At 40.1% G+C, this 22,163-nt stretch overlaps 1 protein-coding gene across 1 annotated transcript; it reads right to left on the reverse strand.

Annotated features, from left to right (window-relative positions):
* Positions 1-1,533: 1,533 nt before the first annotated feature.
* On the reverse strand, positions 1,534-14,894 carry LOC109622515 (Golgi-associated plant pathogenesis-related protein 1). Its single transcript, XM_029860798.2, has 4 exons — positions 14,614-14,894; positions 14,211-14,532; positions 1,797-2,035; positions 1,534-1,727 (listed from the first exon to the last, which is right to left on the reverse strand). The coding sequence occupies exons 1-4, from the start codon at positions 14,667-14,669 to the stop codon at positions 1,646-1,648; spliced, it is 699 nt and encodes a 232-aa protein (XP_029716658.2). The 5' UTR covers positions 14,670-14,894; the 3' UTR covers positions 1,534-1,645.
* Between the last annotated feature and the right edge of the window lie 7,269 nt (positions 14,895-22,163).

The raw sequence follows: 22,163 nt of genomic DNA on the forward strand, positions 1-22,163 counted from the left end.
GCGTCTTCGACAAAATTATTCAGAACAGCATTTTCTACAACTCTTGTGAAGACATCAACCTTGTATCTTTAAACATTCAAAAAGTAAATTTTCTATCTCACTTTTAGGGGGATTAGTCATTTTTACCAACAGATTAAAAGAAGCATGTTATTGTAGTGAAAAACTTCCTCGAAGACACCATGATGCTAATCGGCATGGTTAAATCAGCAGTTGTGCCATATAGTGGCTGGATTCTTTGCGTGCAATATAAGAAATCTTTAAAACATCATTTCGTAAAAACACCGTTTCTCGAGAATGACTTGACGGATCTTCGTGAAATTTTGTTGGTAGTTGCACAACCCCTAAAGCTCCGTGGTCAACCTTTTCCTTTTTTGATATCGTGCATTTAGCCGAAATGGCGTTCGAAAAACCTCGGAATTTTTGGATTTTTCAAAATTTCAAATCAGGGGCTCCCCTCTCCCAGGAGGGGGAGAGTCAAAACTTCAGATTTATGAGTTTCTAATCGGGAGCAGAAAAGGTGAAATTTAGAGCTGGGCAGAACAAAAGTTGAGTTTTTGTAGGACCGTGACCGAAGCGCTTCGAGGGCGCGTTCCATATATTATGCCTCTCAAGAAAAATCAGAATATGGCGATTATCTGCCTCTGGCTTCTGATATTAGCGCGACAGTCACTAATCATAACAGCGTCACCAGATTTAGAAGTATATAATTCCACTATATGGGGTTTGACAGCAAGAACACTCATTCCACTGAGCTACTCTTGCCGTTCGTCACAAATACATTCAAAAACATCTGTCACTTCGCGAAACCCACGTGCTTTTGTTTTTGGCGGGAACACTTTTTCTTTTGTTTTGCCTTGCGACTGTCATGCGGCGGTATGCATTGCGAGCGTACGACCGCCGCAGGACTCTAATAAAAGATAAGCGCGACAATAAATTAAAAAATCAATGATATAGAGTGACGAAGAGTATTATCGGCAGGTTTGTTCTCTTCGTCATGGGGGGTTTTTGTGGGCCGAATTTCCTGAAATTTGGGCATACAACTCAGCTTGGTTGGGAAGAATTTGAGGCCAACTCTGAGTCCAACAGGTTTCAAAAAAACCCCTATGACGAAGGGAACTAAAAAACTGCCGAAAATACGTAATACAGCACGATTCATACATTTATCTAACCAGGCATGCCGAGTTAGTTCGTGAAAGGTTCGTCACAACTAGTTTATGTCCAAATTCTCGAGTCGGTTGAGCTTCACATCGTCTGTTTCAACAGTTCTCAGAAAATGTAAAGCTTCTCTCAAGTTTCGTTTGTTGATTCCTTATGCAATTTAAATTGTCCAGGTCTATCACGAAGTAGCAACTAACAATTGTAAGGCAATCTATGCTCGTACTTATAATCAATAATAACAAAAAGAATAATGATTGTGTTTGTTTTGATCAAGTTATTAGCGAAAGAGAGAGTCAACGAAGAGAAATCGTTCAAGTCAGTTAGGCCCTTATGGAAAATTGTTGTCGAATTGGTCAATAATGGTAATACTGGTAATGCTTTTGTCTATAGTTTATATTTAAACAATAGTTTTGGTATCTTAATTATAAATATATATCGTGTATAAAAAAGGTATATAAAATGACTGTCAAGAGTTATACTTAAGTTACTAGCTTCGAGTAACATTCGCAGGGTACTGTCCACCGAAGTTTCCAGGAGGGTCATAATTGCAGACCACGTAAACATTGTTCCTAAAATATATAAAATTTCCAATTATAATGAGCCCTCGCCCTTCAAAAGCAAAATCTTCAACAACTTACCCATTCTTGGCCATTCCCACTCCCAACCGCTTGGAGTTCTTCCACACCACCTGGGTAAAGTGTCCCACTTTGCCGAAATTGGACGGATTGGACTCCCCAAAGCGATAGTCCTTGATTTCGTTGTACCAGCTGTGAACGACCTCCTGACCGGTGAGATTTGTCTTTCCGAAGCAGGCGTAAATATTTTCTCCGTACCGGTTGTTCGACCGATGTTGCATCACATTTCGGCTCGCAATATTCTGTTTTTGGGGACAAGACAAATACATTACAATCAATTAAATGTCCACACGATAACAGCGTCGCTGTTAGTCATCTTAACTGATAGGTTTCGGGACATGTTTTTTTTTGCGCAAATGCCATCCTTATCAATTTTGAGGTAACAAAAACAAACGATGAGTAACTTGGGAGGTAAAGAGTGGAGTACAAGTATTAGACTAATGAAAATTTTCTTAGTAGGGTATTTCTCAAGAATTTTGTTTGATTCATTTCAACGAAACCTATCTAGATCAGTTTAAATATCTGGCCATGGCAAAACTAATGTCTCACGCCCATAAACCTAGAGTAAATTTCTAGCCCCTAACAGGTATCAGGTAGCAGTAGGTAAGCTCCAGAGGCACGTTCTCCTCCATTTGGGAAAGTTTTGCCATCGTCATAAATACGAGCCTATTCATCATCTACCCGAGAAATAGGGAAAGGAATAAGGGATGAGGGGGTATCATTTGGAACAAAATGCGATTAAAATCATCGTCACAAAAGCAGAATCGCCCAATGCACAGCGTAAATAGCAGTGTTTCGCAAACCCACTGAGTAGATGACGGTAGTGAGCAAACGTCAAACATGAGAAAAAACGATGCAAGCCCAGCTGACTGTTTCCATTGGTGCAGGGGTTTCCGGGTCGATGTGAGTTCATACACTTAACAAATCCAAACAAAAACATACCTTAAGGATTTCTTTACCTCTCAAAAATTGCAGTTTTCATAGCACAACACATCGTGGTCACCCACAATGAACTCAAACCTTGATGTCACTATTTTTCTTCTTAGTTACGTTTTCTGTCTGTGTCTTATACTCATTTGGTTTGATAGGAGCCACGTGTGTCACTCTCCGAACTTATGCTTTATTCGTACTACACACTGCTTTTCATAATATTGCTGACCCCTTTGGTGTACGGTGTAAGATTTATTAATCATAGACTAGATACACTAGATACTTTATAGATACTAGATACTAGACATCAACACTAGATACTTTATTTTTCAGCCAACTTCTCATGTGCGCAATTCAATGACGCACAAAGTCCAGCCAAATTTTCTCATTCCAATCCCAACCATCCGCGTACAGATAGATAGCCAATCTTCAACAACCAAGTTTCAGCAACCCTTGGTATAATCAATAATCCATTCTTGAATCCAGCATCCGGGTCAGTAAACAAAACATGCCTCGCTTTCCCTTCCACTTCTTGCACAAACCATCAAACATCACACGTTCGCTTGGTGTAATTGTGACAACTGTTACATCAAAACCATCGAACTACGAAAACCCTGTTCTCCTCTTCCAAGCCTGAATCAATGGATCAATTAAGCAAACTTTTCTAGTGTTCACCGCATGTAAACAAAGGCGCCAGCGTATATAGACATTAACATTGTGACAGTAGTGGAATTAGGTCAAACACACAAGGCTACAGTGGCGCTTTCTGTTGCTTCATGGCGGCCATTTTAGTTATTTTTGTGATCCATTATATACATGTATTATCCATTACAAGTACTTTCAAACCATGGAATACAATGATTCACGCCCGCACGTCTCTCGCAAGAACTATCAGGCGATAATACGATTTACTTCTAGTGCTCTCAAAGTCTCAAGCGCAACTTGGAATCTCTAAATCAGATCAATCTTCCTAGAGGCATCCTCAAACCATGGAAACACTACACTGCCTCAAACACAACACGCCTCTCCATCATCCAGCCAAACATCACCCTGTTCCCAATCTATGGATCCACTAATAAACCCTGGTTTTCTCCAAGATGTAATGGAAGCACTTCCCGATTCCCTTCCCTGAAGGAAGGAGATTCTAAAGCAAATTACTTTATTTCCATGCGCCCCCAGCCATGGAAATGTTACCATGTTGTGGTTACAGGAACTACCAAAATCACTACCAACTACGATTGTGTATTCAACGCACCCTTAAGTGATGACAACACAACACCTCGATGTCACCTGATTGCAGGAATTTACGAATCCTTTTCCAGGCGCCCCCAAGCCATGGAATTCTTCACTACATTGCTCCCAAACGCCCTGCTCGCAGGAACTTTGAAGGTTAATCATTCTCTTTGATCGGCAACCGCAACGATCAAATGTTTCTTTCGACCGGCAACCCGCCACGGACTCGATTATAACCGACAACCGCAACGGTTAAATTCCTTTCGACCGGCACCCGCCACGGTCTCAATTGTCCTTTCAACCGGCACCCTCAACGGTTGAATTTCCTTCGACCGGCACCCTCCACGGTCTTTTTGTCCTTTTTAACTGGCACCCGCAACAGTTAAATTTGCTTCGACCGGCACCCGCCACGGTCTCATGTGTTCTTTTAACCGGCACCCGCCACGGTTAAAATTTTCTTCAACCGGCAACCCGCCACGATTGAAAAAAAAATGTTCAGGTAAATACCGATTGTACCACGCGCATTCACACTTCTCCACTGAAACATCATACACCGAAAAAAATTCAAACTTAAAGATTATGTAGTTGCCAACCTTATAATTCATAAGACTCCCGAAGTATTATTTTTATGTGTGTGGCTATAAACAATATGTCGAGCATTTTAAACTGTATGCGTTGGTCAATAAGAAGTATGTGCGTCTATATATCGTTTATATTTGCGCAAACATAACAATTATAACGAATTTCGTTATAGTTAAAAATTATAGAAGTTCACACATAATTATAATGTTTGGTTAGATTCGGTTTAGACACGGTTTCTAACCAAGTTTGCAACGGCTGAAAATTCTGCAAACGCCATCACAGCCAGAGTCGAAGGTAAAGTTAATTTCTGATTAATTGTATGCCAACATAATGAACATTTTCTATTATTTTCAGGATATCATCATGCGGAGGCCGGCCAGCTTGCAGTAGCTTCGGAGGATAAGCTGGGGACAACCATCAAAGCGGTACTGGATAACAAGAGTTCGGATAAGAGCAAGGGGAATGACATATCCTTTTCTAACCGGAATATCCGCATTTATCCGTTTCTAACCGTCGCTAACCGCGTCTAACCGCTGCTCACTTAGCAGCTCGCTTAGCAACGGTTAGCGACGGTTAGAAACGGATAAATGCGGATATTCCGGTTAGAAAAGGATATGTCATTCCCCTTGGATAAGAGTGGAATCCGGAGGAAGCACCACCAGTCCGGAGATCAGCGAGTTATGGGATTTTAGCAGCGTTATCTCCTCCGGAACCGCCGTCGGCTGCCTACTCCATCGTGGACACTTGTCCTTTAATTCTCGGTTAAAGGACAAAAGAGACGGCGAGATGAGAAGTTCATTACCATCGTACCCACTTCGACGACAGGTGTACCTCATTGCGAACTGTCCCAGTGTCCGGACATTGTTTTCCCTGAAGATATTTATCAGGTAATTAAAGGTAATTGCTGTTGGTGCCACTGTTATTTCTCAAATAGTTTTCATATTTTTGATTTTCAGAATCATATCCCTAGAATGGGGCAGCCGTCAAGGATCAAGGAACAGAACAAACTTAGTGGGAAACAGCATCCCCTGGAACGACGGTGGTAAAGAAACAACATCCCCTCCTTCCTTGCTTCTTTCCGTGGCTGGAACCTAGGCCGGAATGACACGACCAGCAGCGGGAAAAGGAAAAATGGCAACTATTATAATTATATCTAGTTTGTATTGATTTTCACTTGTTTCAATAAACGATTAATAATATTCTGATAAAATTGTTTGTTTTTGTGTGTTTATGGCCCGAATAATGATTTGTATGTAAAATTCATACATAATTTTTATATACCGCTCATGCATAAATGTCATAAACCTCAAACATAAATTTTATTCATCACGCTAATAAATTTCATTTGGTTTCATGCATAAATTTCATGTGTAAGAAAATTAATAAAATTTATGTTTCCGAACATACTTTTTAAAGGTGATGTCAAATTGCAAAAAATTATGTAGTTTCACACATAATAGTTATACGGAAAATATCCTCAGTGTACATGCACGCTCTCTCAATGAGCTGTCTAAAAATTATTCACCAACAACTGCATTTTCAAAACACTGTGTCATCAAATCCGTGGAAATAATTACACTTCCAATACACTTCCTCTTTTAACTTCACCTGCCGAATTGTTGCACCGTTTCTCCCATCATCACAACACCAACCAACCTGCCAGCAATCCATCTCAAAACAAACACGTTCGAGGGGCCAAAAAAATATTCACCGTATATGAGGCCTTCCATCCAATCCTCGTCGCCAATTATAGGGTCCACTTCCGGAAGAAACTCTCGCAACGGCAAACTCTGGGGAGCTGGGGAGTCCAGAAGCTTTTCTCCGGTCGTTTGGATTCACCAGACTTCCCACCAGGCTCGCTGTCCGTCGTCCGCCGACGCTCCACACATCGCAACTGTCACTCTACACGCTCATTCGTAACTGCTCAATTCGCACTATCTGCACACTCAATGTAAACATAGAGAGTGCATGCCAGTACAAACCCTACACTCGCTACGGCCGTTCAGCCGAATGAGCCAGTCTCACGGCCGTAGCTAAAAGCCAAGGAGAACGAAGGTAGGTTAGTGCAAAGGGGCGTACTGCCTACGATAGTTACTGCGGTAACTATCTGGACCACTACGCGGAGTAGACCGGTCCGGTGTTTATACACCACCGTCGCTAGGGGGGATCCGACAAAGGAGCCCGCTCTTCCCCCTAGCTAATAGTCAAGGACGGCTACTTCGGTAGCCTTATAGTGCCCAAGAAGAAGCAGAAGAAGAAAGAAGAAGAAGAAGAAGGAAGAAGCTCCGCATAGTCCGTGCGGGAGCAACAGCGACCACCACCACCATAGCAGCAAGGGCCCCAACGAGTGACGTCGACCAGTGCCTTGGGGGAAAACGGGGCAAAACACTCCTAAGGTCAGATTAAAATATAAGTAATTAAAATTGCAAAATCATTTATTTCTTCATTTAATTTCATCCGAAATCCAAGATTTAGTGGAGGTACCCTGCTTAAGGCCGCCCTGCCGGGTAACAGCGGGTAAGGGCAGAAATCAAATCCTTACACTCGTACACCAAAGTGTACTGAAAGGCTATATATTCACTCAAAAAAAAACAATTTTCGATGTAAGTCTCGGAGAGTCGTGTCACATATACCAATCAACTCAGTTCGACCAATGAAGATGGTGTCTGTATGTGTGTATGTATGTATGTGCGCTAAAAAAGTTCACTCAAACACCGCAATATTTACTACTGAAAATGGTACGGATCGGTCAAGGCGTTCCGGAGTTATGGTCATTCTAGTGATCCGGACCAGCACCGGTGAACTGGTCGGTCATATAAAGCTGAACCAAATTCTATCATGCGACACATCAAACTGCGCCAATTTATGTAACCTTTAGCATGGTTGACGAATTTTGTGCAGAAATCAACACTGGAGACCAGAAATTCCACGATGTCGGTCCAAAATTCAATATGGAGATCTAATATTCAAAATGACGGCTGTTTAATGGAGTTTTTGACTCTAAAACCGTGCAATATGGGTATATTTGAAATGGGGAAGAAGGCCAGAGTCCAAAATTGGCAACCAGGATATCCAAGATGACAGTCTAAAATTCAAGATGGCGGCACAAAATTCAAGATGACGGCTATTTAATGGAGTTTTAGGCACTGAAACTATGCAATATGAGTATATTTAGTATGGGGAAGATGACCGGAGTCCAAAAATGGCGATCAGAATATGCAAGACGACGATCAGACATCCAGGCTGGTGGCTGCTTAATGGAGTTTCAGTCCCTAAAACTATGCAATATGTGTATGATTAGTATTGGGAAGAAGTTTGAAGTCCAAAAATGGCAACTATTTCCAATATGGCGAACCTAAATTCAAAATGCCGACTCAAAATTCAAGATAGTGGTTTTTAAGAGTTTTAAGAGTTTAAGATAATCAACAGGCAGATAAACGATATGATTTCTAGTTCCATGAAATGAATTTTTGCTCACCTTTGGAGAACTCTTTCGACCGACGTTGTACCGAATCGACGAAACAAGAAGAAACAAAATCCTTAGAATGTTTATTAACTACATCAACTTCATTAATGCCAATGTTAATAATAGAATCGATGTAGGTGAGCTAGATTTCACTTTGAATCTAGAGGATTAGTTTTTAATTTCGAATATGTTATTTATGCGCTAGAACTAAATAAACCATATTTTACAAAAAAAAAAATCGTATGAAAGTGCGATATATGTTCATCAACATGTTACTTGAGTTTTGTTTAAATGGGGTTTCGAAGGCACGAGAAAGGCGCCATCACCGCTAGGTAGATTAATTAGGGGTTTTGGAATGGAGCTGACAGATGGCTAATTTAATGTCTAATTATTAACAACGTTTTGAGGAGTTCCCGAAGCAATTGAATCGCTGGAACAACTTTTGAAGGAATTTGTTAAGAAGTCCTTGAAGTAACTTCTAGATGAGTCATGAAAGTCATCCAAGTAAGAATTCTTGGAAACGTTTCTCATAGAATACTTGGAAAAATACTTGATGAAATCGAAAGAAACAAATCTTAGAGGTTTCGTGAAGGAAATCTGCAAGAATCCTTGGTGTTATCGCTAAAGAGATCTTTAAAGGTACTAACAGAGAAATTATGATGGAAACCTTGGTAGAATTTCGGAACGATGTTTTGAAGGAATTCCAGTAGAATTTCTTGGAGGAATTTTTGTAAGAATTCTTGACAGAAATCTTACACTTTTTATTTCAATTTCTGAGGTAATCATTGGAAAAATTCCAAAATCCTTGGAATGATTATTGGAGGGGGATTTTTTAAAGCATTTAAAGCAAAAATACTTAAAAGGCACGCTTGAGAAATTCCTATGTATTTTCTTGCATGACAAATTGTAGAAATACGTGTCGAAATCCTTGCATAAGAGAATTCCCGAAGAAATTACTGGTGAAATTCCTGGGAAGCAATGTATTTAAATTCTAATGGAATACTTTGAGGATTGCTTGATGAAATCTTACTAAAAAAAATTCTAAAAGAATAGTTGAGTAAATTCTAAAAGAATCTTTTAAGAAATCTCAAGAGGACTTATGGAATGGAGTACTAAAGCAATCTTTGGAAAAGTTTCTGAAGGTATTTTGGGAGGAATTTCAAAGGCATCTTTGAAGGAATTCTTTTAGAATTTCGAATAAAATCTTATAGTAGAATTCCTGACGCAATCCTTGGAAACCAAAAGGAATACGCGAGAGAATTCTTCGAGAAGTTATTAAATAAATTAATCAAGAAGAATTTGAAAGAAGATCCTTGAAAAATTCTGAGAGAATCTATGTATAATTTTCAAGAGATTTCTTTTTAATAAATACTTAAGAAATCCTTGTAATAACTCCCGAAGAAATTCTTGAAGTGATTCTTGAACAATTGGGGTTTTTAAATTTAGAAAAATGTATTGATTTTGAAATTTTATTCTAAAAAGCCACAATGATTTTTTTTCAGATTTTTAGAACTTTATTTTGATACTTAAAATCAATTACAAAGAGATTTTTTGAAATCACTGTTTAACAGTATCACGTTTAGATACGTTTAGTCATTCTTGAGGAATTCCCGAAGAAAGTGACAAACAGGAATTTATCTGAAGGAATCCTCTTGGAGGAACATCTGAAGGAGTCATTCGATTTTTTTAGGAAACCAGGAATTCTCAGAGATTTCTTCAATGTTTTTTTATGGGTATTTCTGGAGGAATTATTAACAAATTCTGAAAAAATTCTCGACTGAGATGCTTGATGGAAACATAAAAGGAATTTTGAAAGAGTCCTCTCAAAAATCGCAATAGGAATTTTTAGAAGAGTTCCTAGAGGTATGCTAGCAAACATTTCTGAAGGAAACTTTGGGGAAGAGTATATGGATTTTTAAGATTATTTTGGAGGAATTCCAGAAGGATTTTTCGAAAGAATTTCTATAGATTTTATTGGAGGAACTTCTGCAGATTGATGGATTCCTTGGAAATCTCCTGGAGGAATTCTAGGATGGATCTCTTAGAAAAACCTTGAAGATTCTTTGGTCAAATTTTTCGAAGAAATTATTTCAATTATTTATGGAGGAATCCTTCTAGGAATTTTTGAAGGATTTCTTGGAAAAAAATGTAGTGAGAAATCATTAAAAGAATGCCAATTCTTGTGCAAATGCCAAGATAAATCCTTGGACGAAATTATTGATTATGTGAAGAAACAACTAAGAAATTCTTGAAGAATCTTTGGAGAAATACTTAACTTTCTCGGAAAATCATTGAAGGAATATTTAGAAGATTTTTGACAGGAAAGCATGAATGAATGTTTGAAAAAATCCTAGAGGGACCACTCTTTCTCAGGCGGAATTCTGACATAAAGAAAGGAAGAATATCTAGTTCCGAGAGAAACATTGGAAGAATTTCTAGATAAATCCTCAGAGATAGCATTGATAGAATCCTTGGCGGACTTTCTGAACGTATATTTCCAGAAACGCTTGATGAAACCTTGGCAAGAATCTTCTGAAGAACATACTCATAACTCAAATTAAAATTCCCTGAGTTTTCCAGGTTTTTCCAGATGAAATTTTAAAAGTTTATAATTTAAAATAAAATACCCAAATTTTCTAAAAAAATATGAAGGATGACTTAGGGTATCATCGGCAGGTTGTTCTCTTCATCATGAAAGGTTTATGTCGGCCAAGGTGCCTGGAACTTGATCATATTCAGTTTGGTTGGGAAGGATTTGATGCCAACTCTGGGTTCAACAGGTTTCAAAAACCTCCCATGACGAAGAGAACAAAACTGCCGAAAATAAGTTCCCCTACTCTTCAAAAATTCTTTCAAGATTTCTGAAAGTTTCTTCCTGGATTCCCGCAGGATTCTTTCACGAGATATCTGTTAGAGTATGTCCCGATATTTCTTGCAGAGGTTCCCCGATACAGGTACTTCCCGTTCTCCTGAAGATCCATCCAAAACTAATCAAAGTTTCTTCAAGAATGTCATTGGTAGAGGCTCGTAGCCATCCGGATGAGTGGGGGTTCGATTCCCCCGCTCCGAGCTATGACTTTTTTCGCGAGAAAAGCTTCTAATTCGTAGCCACTCCGTGTTAAGTTTCGTTCAGTCGGTACAGCCGCTGGCTAAAGACAGTATTCGTGTCTTTTTTAGTGGTTCTCCGGGATAGCTATCCAATAGTTTATGTCGGGGTTTTTACTAATAGTTTTCCGATATTTCTTTTGTTTTCCTCGCGGAATTTCGTCCATAACTGCTTTCAGGATTCCATGAGGTCTTCAGAATTCCTCCTTTGATGTCCTTAATATTTCTTTTCGGGATTACTATTACCTAGAACTTTTTTCGAGATGTCTTATTTTTTCTCAGGTTTTTCCTGGAGTTCCTGTCGAAATTTTTTCAATGAGACATTGCGGAGATTCATGCAAGATTTTATTTGAATTCCCTCGAAAATGTCTCCAGGAATATCTTATAAGGTACATATTTCGTAAGTTAGCTCAGGAGATTTTCTGAGGAAAACCGGTAGAAGAATCCCTGCCATAACTTTGGGAGAAATCCCTAAAGGAGTATCCAGAACCTCGGGAGAATTTCTGGTGAAGATGCCGAGAAGAGTTTTGGGATTAAGACATAGAATATTTGTAAAAAAAATCTCAAGTTGTTCACTGCAAGAAATCCGGTACAACTACAAGGAACAGCCTGGCACTGAAAGAATTCAAGAGAAGAATTCAATGAGAAATATGAGCATTAATTCCTGTGGAAATCCCGAAAGCACTCTAGAAAAAATATCTTAAGAGAAAGTCCAGGGTAATTCAGAAAAGCTCTGAGAGACATCTCATGACCAACATCGGAAGGAATCTTCTGAGAGAAGTTCCAGGAGATACTCCGAGAGAAATCTCAGGTAAAACTTAAAAATAAACCTCGCAAGAACTTTTAGGAAATATCCCAGCTGAAATTCCTATAGGAGACCAGGAAGGCATCTCGAAGAAAGTCGACAGAAATTGTTTGAAGATATCACAGGAAAAAAAAATGAAAGAAATCTCTTGAGAAACTCTTGCAGAAAATTCGTGACAATTCTTTCAGAAACCCTTGGAGGAGCTTTAGTAGAAATCCCAGGAATAACTCCTTTAGCAACTCTGAAAGAAATTCTGGAAAGATCTGCTGGTGAAGTCCCAAGAGTAGGAATCGCGTAAAATCTCCATGAGGAATCCCGAAAGAAATTCCACGATTTATCATAACAGAAATTCTTATAGAAAATTTGGGATACATTCTGGTAGAAATCCTACGAAGGTTTCTTTGAGCAAAACACTGGAGGAACTCCGGGAACAACACCGGGAAGAAATAGCACCCCGTGAAAAACTTCAGGAGAAATCGGTTGGAATTCAGGATTCCTGGAAGGAATCCGGAAGTATACCTTTCCAGAAATAATTAAAAAAGAATACAAAGAAAAATTGCGTGAAAATACGAAAGGAATTTTATAAGAAATTCTGGAAGACATTCCAGGAGGTATTTCTAAAGAAGTTCAAGAATGAAACCCATACGGAATTTCGGGAAAAAATACTTGTAGCGAAATTTCTGTATGGATTTTAACTAGCAGGTTTTATACGACCCTATGTTTTTATTATCGGAGTAAAATTCCCCTGAGTACTCAAGATATTCCCTGAGTATTCCAGGTTTTTCCCTGTTAAATAAAATTCCCTGGGGATTCCCGGTTTTCCAGGTTTTTCCAGGTAGTAGACACCCTGAGTACTTATCCCGATTTCCTTTTAATTTACACATTTTTTCCACACTTCCACTAACAAGCCCGGGTTCATCATCATCAGTAGGTAAAGTGTCTTGCGTTTTAGTTGGTGTACTTCGTATTGCACCTGTAATATTTTCAAGCTTCTTCAAAGATAACTTTCAATTAGTTTTAGATCACCAGACTGGTGATGCATAGGTAACTCTAGGCTACAATTACCGTGAGTTATTTATTTCTCACTTATCCATAGAGCATTTGTAGCTACATATACCAATTATTGTCAAGATGTGTCTGAGAGATCCAAAAGAGTTCCTTTCAGAAGTTTTTCAGATCTCTCTTCTCTTTTGTTTCTAATGGAACGACCATGGTTTTAAAAGGATTTACATTTGAATCTTCCTTATCGCACCACGAAGAGGCTAACTGCAAAGCAGTTTGCATCCTGTTAGTGATAACAAGGCCATATAGTATGACTAAGTCATCGGCGAAACACTGCCCAGTCAACCAGTGATCGTATAAGATGTTGCATAAGATGTTGAAGTGGAGGCGATATGCGTACATTTTACATGCGCCTAAATGGAGGCATGCACGCATATGGCCTCCACTTTATCATCTTATGTTACATCTTATACGATTACTGGTTGTCTGGGTGGACTTCTAAGTACACCTCCTTTGGATTGGAAACGTCTTCACAGTATTTCATTATATTTAAGATGGGTTATTGGCGGAGCGGACCTGGTGTGGTGGTTAGAACACTTGACTATCACGCCGAGGACCTGGGATCGAATCCCACTCCCGACATACTCACAAAATGTGGGTTCTTCCTTCGGAAGGGAAGTAAAACGTGGGTCCCGAGATGAACTAGCCTAGGGTTAATACAGACAAAAAAAAAAGATGGGTTATTAAGATTTGAAACACTAGAAACTAAGCAGGTGAAATCCGAGAACGAATGAATTGCGTGACAAACTATGATGACGCACGGATCATATGGCATCGACATAAAAACTACCACGCGCCTCCTTCTGATTTCATTGATGCTGTGAAGAGACTGAGACCCAAGTGAATGCCAATGGGCGTTAATCCAGATCCGAAAAGATCTTGCACAACAATGAGCCATTTTACGAAGTGACACAATGTTGATGATGATATTGATTTTCACGGGTTATTGGACGCTACCTCCTGTCAAAATTCATTCGTAAAATCAACTCGTAAAATGGACTATTCTCCAGCACCTAATTTATAACAATTTTTTGAATATAATAGTTCATTTCTTTGGAAAATCCTAATTTGTCGTAGAGTCTATTAGCCAAAGAAGTTAACTACTCTCCAATTCACTGCAAAAGTCATCCACCCAAATCACGACAAATCTTCCCCTGCTTGCATCAGTCTAACGCGCACATTGCCCCCTCGGAGAAAAGGAATCTACATATGTACATTGTGAAAGGTCACTTACATTGGCCCATTCCTGTGCGTACTGGCTAATGGCCGGATCGAGCGTCAGCGGTGCAGCCGAGTGCTTCGCACGTAGCCGATTGTGTTCCTCCAAAACGGCTGCATCGAAGGGCGTTGAGCTGGATCCGCCGCCGCCGCCGCCGGTGCTGTTAGTCACTATCGGTTGGTGCGGCTGCTGCGTCGTCGGCTGGACAGTTTGCCAAACCACCGCCGGCGATTGTTGTTGGTGCTGCTGCTGCTGCTGATGGGGAACTTGAACCCATCCCGAACTGGTGAAGCCGTTGGATGATTGCTGGGTGAAGGTGGTGGTTACACTATGCTGTCTGAAAGATGCGCGCGAAATTGAAGTCACGTGTCACTGATTGGACTGAATGGACGATCCTAATTGAAGATTTATGACTTACTGGGTTGAACCGCATCCTGAAGTCTTGTAATAGATCACTTTCCTCGTGTACGACATCACTCAACTGAACACTATGTCAACTGCACAGATGGGAAGTGGCAAATGTTTTCGTTATTGAAACGATTAAATTAATCAACTCGTCAAAGTGACCGCGAACTAATGTGAGCACGCAAGCTGAGAGAGCGAGACTGGACGGGAACGCGCAAATTTCTAACGAGCCACCACGATAAGTTCGCGCTGGGCAAGTGTCGATTGCAGACTGGAGAGTCAATGCAGCAGATAAGTGTGTTTATACACAAATTTCGCCAAGTAACAGAAAGCGATCCTGATTAATTGATAAGGAATTTATTACACTTCGTCCGGGAATCTATGGTTGACGTATATACAAACATTAATTTACGGGAATGTTATCTCCTTATCGGTCCTTATCGATAATATTTAGTAAGGGGGTATGTACATCCGACATTCTATCAGGCGGTTGACGCCTTTTTTCGTTTACTGATAGTTAAAATTTTCGCATTTCTATCAGTGAAAAAAAGCGTTAACCTTTGGATACCGATACAAGATTTGGGACTTTTACAGCTGAGTGATTCTCGATAGCACCCGCCACACATACGCACATTTATATACACTACAACAGATAATAACACATAAGTTCCTCCACCATACTCGGCTTTGCGGCAGACGCTCTACATCATTGATCACACCCGATTCTGGAGCTCTGGCCACCGCCGTAGAGTGCAGCGATCTCGTGGTTCATCTTTCTTCGTCACACACCATTCGCCTACACACCGCGCGCCAAAGATCGTCCTTAGCACGCGTCGCTCGAAAACTCCAAGTGCATGCAGGACCTCCTCGAGCATGGTCCATGACTCGTGTCCGTAGAGGACCATCGGTCTTATTAGCGTTTTGTACATGGTGCGTGGCTGAATGTTTTTAGACTGCAGCTTCTTCTGGAGCCCGTTATATGCACGACTTTCACTGATGATGCGCCTACGTATTTCACTGCTAGCATTGTTGTCAGCCTTCAGTAAGGATCCAAGGTAGACGAATTCCTCCACCACCTCGAAAGTATCCCCGTCTGTCATCACATTACGATCATCACATGACGGACTCGGTCGTGTTCGGTTCAGCCTGCCAGCATGTACTTTATTTTTGACGCATTCACCAACAGTCCGACCTTTGCTGCTTCTCGTTTCAGGCGGGTATACAGTTCTGCCACCGTTCCAAATGCTCTGGAGATAATGTCCATGTCGTCCGCAAAGCACACAAATTAACCGGATTTTGTGAAAATCGTACCCCGGTTTGTCGCATTACACCTTCCAGAGCTGATGAAGAGTAGGCATGAGAGTTCATCACCTTGTCGCAGTCCCCAGATTTGAAAGAACTCTATAGTTAACCCGAAACGCTTACGCAGTTTTGCACACCGCTCATCGTTGCTTTTATTAGTCAAATCAGCTTCCCAGGAAAGCCGTTTTCGTCCATGATTCTCCATAGCTCAGCGCGGTCGATGATACTGTCGTATGCCACCTTGAAGTCGATGAACAGGTGGTGCGATGGGACTTCGTATTCACGGTATTTCTGGAGGATTTGCCGTAAGGAGAAGATCTGGCCCGTTGTCGACCGGCCGTCGATGAAGCCAGCTTGATAACTTCCCACGAACGGAAGATGATCTGGGGTAGCACTTTTTAGGCAGCTTTCAAAATGGTGATTCTGAAGTTCTCACATTCCAAATGGTTGCCTTTCTTGTGAATGGGTCAGATTACCCCTTCCTTCTACTCCTCCGGTAGCTGTTCGGTTCCCCACATCCTAACTTTCAACCGGTGCAGACAGGTGACCAATTTTTCTGGGCCCATCTTGATGAATTTAGCTGCGATACCATCCTTACCAGCTGCTTTGTAGGTTTTGAGCTGATGAATGGCATCCTTAACTTCCCTCAGCGTGAGACTTGACTCATTTTCGTTCTCTGCTGCATTGGCGTAGTCGTCGCCTCCGTTGTCGTGGTTTCGCGTGCCTGCGTCCTCCACGCCATTCAGGTGCTCGTCGAAGTGCTGCTTTCACCTTTCAATCACCTCACGTCCGTCCATCAAGATGCCCCCGTCCTTATTTTGCTGCATGTTTCGGCTCGCGGCACGAAACCGTTACGGGATGCGTTGAGCTTCTCGTAGAACTTCCGTATGTCATGGAAACGGCACAGCAGTTCCATTTCCTCACACTCAGCTTCTTCCAGGCGGCGTTTTGAAAGAGGTCTGCTGTTTGTAACGATCCACGTTCTGCCGGGTTCCTTGCTGCAGCATTACCGCCCGTGCTGCGTTCTTCTCCTCCGTCGTTCCGTCAAATCCGCTCCACGTACCCGATGGTACGTCAGGTCGTTGATGGCTGGCGTCGTTGATAACTGTTTTTACTGTTCTCCAGCAGTCCTCTAAAAGGGCCACCTCGAACTCTCCCCTGGCAACGCTGCCTCGAGATTCTGCGCGTACATGGTGGTGAGGCGACATCCGGTTGCTTCAGTCGCTCAAGATTGTACCGTAGCGGTCGCCGGTACCGTAAATTATTGATGACGTAAAGTTTTGGGCGCAGTTTGACCATCACCAGATAGTGGTCGAAGTCGATGTTAGCGCCACGATAAGGGCTGACGGAGAAGTGCCGTCCGTCAATCAGAATATGGTCGAATCGTGCAATTCTGTCTGCTGTGGTGATCTCCAGGGGTAACGGCAAGGAAGGCTGTGTTGGAAAAAGGTGCTACGTAGGGCCACATTTTTGGAGATGACGATATTAATGAGTCGTAGGCCGTTTTCGTTCGTCTGCTGGTGGGCGCTGAGCTCTCCAATCGTCGGCCTGAATTCCTCCTTCTGGCCTACCTGAGCATTTAGGTCATCTATGATCATCTTGACGTCGTGGCTTGGGCTCGGTCGTACTAGCGTTCGAGCTGCGTGTAAAATGCGTCCTTATTATCATTATTACCTCTCAAATTGATTAATTTCGAGCCCTGAAGAAGATCCCAACATCTGGATCGAAACGTTTACGATGAGATAAGAAAATCAACGCTTTTCTTTGACTGAAATCCGAAATCCCCGAGAAATAAGTCAACTTCCCAGTCGAACCTCTACAAGAAATTACCTCTAAACGTTCGCATGGATCCTGTACAACACACCATCCGCTATAACTTTTTTTCTTATTAAAAATTTCAAATTAAGTCTTTTTCAAAGTTCATTGAATTAGTCATTAATGATCAAAATGTCAAAGTTGGCTATCGGATGATTAAACTTTTTTCTAGAATCTTCATAACTTCGTGTAGAATGGCCTGATCTTTTCCAAATTTAAACCACTGATACACTAACTAGTTGATGAACTTACAGTCAAAATTTGAGAATATTTGATGCCCTTTTGGCAAAGTGACAGCGAGTTGAACATTTTTTGAAAAGTGAAAATTTTACCTGTCCCAGTTATTTTGAGTATCCCGTGTATCTAGAGGGAAAAAAAGGGAGGAGATTCGGGGGGGATTCCTCCATAATTTTCCGCTGTCATTCCTCCAAAGATAACTATAAAATTTCCTGATGTTGTTCCTCCAGGAAATTCTGCAGAGATTGCTCCTGAAATTCCTATTGGGATGGCTTCTAGAATGTATCCATGACATACTTCTAGGACTCCTCTAGAAGTTTCTGCGGGGATTCATCCGAACGAAAATTTCCCCTGAATTCCTCCATAAATTCCTGCTAATAGGTCTCCAGTAATATTTCCCAAAATTCTTCCAAAAATTCCAGCTGTGATTTCTCCAGAAACCCCTCAAGTTATTTTTTTCTGTAATTACTAGATAAATCGCTGGAGAAATTCATAAAGAAATCACTGGAGTATTTTTTAGGAATCTCACGAAGAATCCCAAGAGGAATGCCTAGATAAATCCTGGGAAAAATCTCCGGTGGAATCCAAGCTGAAGTTTTTGGAGGAATTCCAAGTGAATTTCGCCAGGAATTCCTTATGAAGGATGTCTTGAATGAATTTCTTCAAAAATGGCTTCAGGGCTGTGCTTCCTCTGGGAGTTCCTCTGAAAATTCTTGCTGTAGTTCCCCCTCCAATTGATTTTTTTTTTCAGGAATTCATTTATAAATTCTTCTTAGAATGTCTACTGGAATATCTGTAGATTTTTTTCTTGTGATTTAAAGAGATTAGATCTGAACAGTTCGTGCTGGAGGACGTTTAAAAGCAAATACTGGATAAGACCTAGCTGGAAATGCTTAAAAGTCTTAACCAGAATACCTGGCGAAATCATAGTGGGAATTACCGAAGAAATTTCTTCATAAATTCAGACTCTTCCAGAAATTCTTACTGTGATTCCTCCTGGGAGTTTGCCTAAAACTGCTCCAGGAACGTCTTCTAAAATTCTTCCAATAATTCTTCTTGTGACTCGTCAAGGAGTTTTTCCACTTTAGTTCATCCCAGAAATCCTCTTAGAACCTCTCCAGAAACGCCTGCTAGGATTCATTTATAGACTGTTTCAGAAATTAAAATACACTAACGGTTAACTGCCATTTCAATTTGAGCATAATTTCCTAAAAAGTTTCTTCTAGCTCTTATAGTAAACATGCTAACGAAGCAAATAATACCAATTATGTTGATGTTTCTGGTATAAGTTAAAAAATAGGGCTCTGTAAACTAGATGCTTAAAATTTGGAGTTGCACAAAGTGGTCAAAAAATGTAGCATAGTAGAAAAGAAAAAAATCTCACAGATAAAATATTTAATTTCCAAACACAATAAAAATGGCTGTATCGATGAATAAAAGATATTTCTCGATTGGTAAGAGTAATTTTTACTGGAATATTTGATCAAGAACCACCATTACGGGCCTTCTCAATACATTTTTTTTTGTTTGAAATTTCTCAATAACACCAGTAGCAACAAACGTTAAGCAAACGAATGTCTTAATTACTGCTTACTGCATTCGTTTTTATGGTATGACAAGCTTTGCCATCTGAAGGATCGTATGAACTGAAAAAATAAGTTTGTTTATATAAAATGCGTTCAGGAAAGGTAAGAAACTGTGTGGTAGTTCTAATGTTCCGTAGAAAACCTTAAAAAATAAGATTTTTTTATCTGTATTAACGAGATTTGTTGCGAAGAGATTCTTTCGGAGTTCTCGTAGCAGAAACTCGCAATTTGGAGTCTGTTCAGCTCAAAGGGCTGTTTGCAGTTCAGAAGGAATTTCTCGGCCTATCTTGATGCATGGGAAATTCCTTGCCTGAATCGCCCAAGAAACCGTTTTTCTTCCATCGCAGTACGCAGTAGCGAAGAAATGACAATTCAAATGGCAGCCACCGTTGAAAGTTTCTGCCAGGAATCGCTCAAGAAGTTTCTTGAGCGATTCCTTTTGAACTCGAAACTGCGCTTAAAGCAAGTACTTACATTTTAGTCTCCGATTTAGTTTAATTATAATCAATTCGCAAACAGAGATAAGATTTTCTTTCCTAATTCTACAAGAAATATTTGAATTAACTTCTATAGCCAAATAAATTACATTAAATTTACCTCATAAATTCACCTGTTTTTCACTATTAGATATTCGAGATCAAAACAAATTATCTACGTCAATTGCATATTACATTCAATCTTGCATGTCATCCTTACCCATGTCAAGCAGGCCATTGGGCCGAGATAGTGGCTCACAGTGGCTCAACGCAGAGCTGTTCGATACGATGGGCTGCTGCGGTGAACAAGATTTTTAGCCCTAGGCTAGTTCATCTCGGGGCCCACGCTTTACTTCCCTTCCGAAGGAAGAACCCACATGTAGTGAGTTTGTCGGGAGTGGGAATCGATCCCAGGTCCTCGGCGTGATAGTCAAGTGTTCTAACCATCACACCAGGTCCGCTTCACAAAAAAAAAGAACTTGATCTCCGAAAAAATGTTGTGGGAATGCCTTTATCGATTTTTCCCAAATTTTGATGAAGGCATTACTTAGACAACTTGTTGAGAAAGCGAATGTGCCAAAAATTTAGATAATTTTTGGTGTTTAGTGATAAATAATGTTGAAATCATTAAAAAACACCTTTGTGCAAATGCAAAAAATTAGTTATTTGTTAGAGAACTCGAATGTTCTTTGAAATTTCAAGACAATTGATAGGTAATGAAAATATCGAGTACAATATGCTATACTCTGAAACAAGTTGGCAAAAATCATTAGAATAGTTCATTTAATTTAATAAACAAAGTGTATTTATAATTTCTGAAACAGTATAAAAATTTTCAAGGGGTTTTCCAGAAATTCTTTCATAAGTTACTCCAGCGACACCATCAGGGTTTAGTTCAAGGATTGCTCCAGATATTTACTCAAATGCTGAATTTTCTCTTGCTGACATTTTTTAAGCATTTCTAGCTTCGATTTATCTAGTATTTACTCTCAAGTGTACCCCAAGAATTCTTGGAGGATGCCCAGCAAAAACTGTCTAAAGACACCCAGTAAAAAATCCTGGAAGGCTCCCACCAGACATTTCTGGCGAAATCTCAGAAGCATTTCTGGAGCATTGTTTTATCTAAAACGAAGAACCACATACTATATACTAATATTTTTGTTCATCCAGAGTATAAATAATGTAAATGCAATTATATACGATGCTTCGTTCGTCATATTGGTGCTTCTAAAGTATGTATGCAACTTTGTGATTGGATTTGTGATGCCACCTTAACAATATTCTTCAGACTTATTTAACTTTAAAAAAACATTATTTAGGTGGATTGATTGATTTTACCAATTCCATTGAAAGAAACTCACTAAAATGGGCTTTTTTTCCTATTTCAAAAAGTTTAGCTGAAAATAAATAACAATAACAATAACAAATTCCACGGAAATTAAATAAAAAACAGAAATCAAAACTGCAACTGATTCCATCATGCCCAACTCACTTCCAAGAATATTTCACCTTTTCTGATAAGGAAGGTCAGCTTGGCGGCAGCAACTATGTAGTAATTAACCAATCTTAGACTAGTCATTTTACTGTACATTTTATCTTATCGACACCTGCGGTACATCACCGATCCCGAACATGCTATTTGATTAAATCCTTCTTGGAATCGCAAATTGCTGATTTCCTTAGAGCAAATTTCCAGGTCAAAGTGTTGGTGGAAGTAATTTAGAGCGCGGAAGGCAATATTATCAGGAACGTTATCAGTGTATCAATTTTGCATCGCGTGTCCAACTCAAAACAGAATATTGTCCATTAGGTTCACCACTGGACGACTATCGCAAAAATTGTCACGAGTGCAAAAACCGTAAATTAAAGTGAACTATTGCATCAAATCAATTCGGTGTCTTCATGTCACTTATTCCGCTGCATAATTGGATAGAATAAATAGTGCGCTGAAGATACCAGCTTGATTTGATGCAATTACGTACTTCTATTTACGTTTTTGAACTTGTAGAAATTTCTGCGGTAAGTGCGCAGTCCAGTGGTGAACGCTATGCGCTATTTTTGTTCAGCAAAGTATAGGAATTACCCAGGGTCAGTGTAAACCATACTCATATGGGTTTTTCGTTAAGTGAAACTCAATTAACCTACAT

This window comes from Aedes albopictus, chromosome 2 (genome assembly GCF_035046485.1).
Source record: "Aedes albopictus strain Foshan chromosome 2, AalbF5, whole genome shotgun sequence".
In the NCBI taxonomy this organism is placed as follows: domain Eukaryota; kingdom Metazoa; phylum Arthropoda; class Insecta; order Diptera; family Culicidae; genus Aedes; species Aedes albopictus.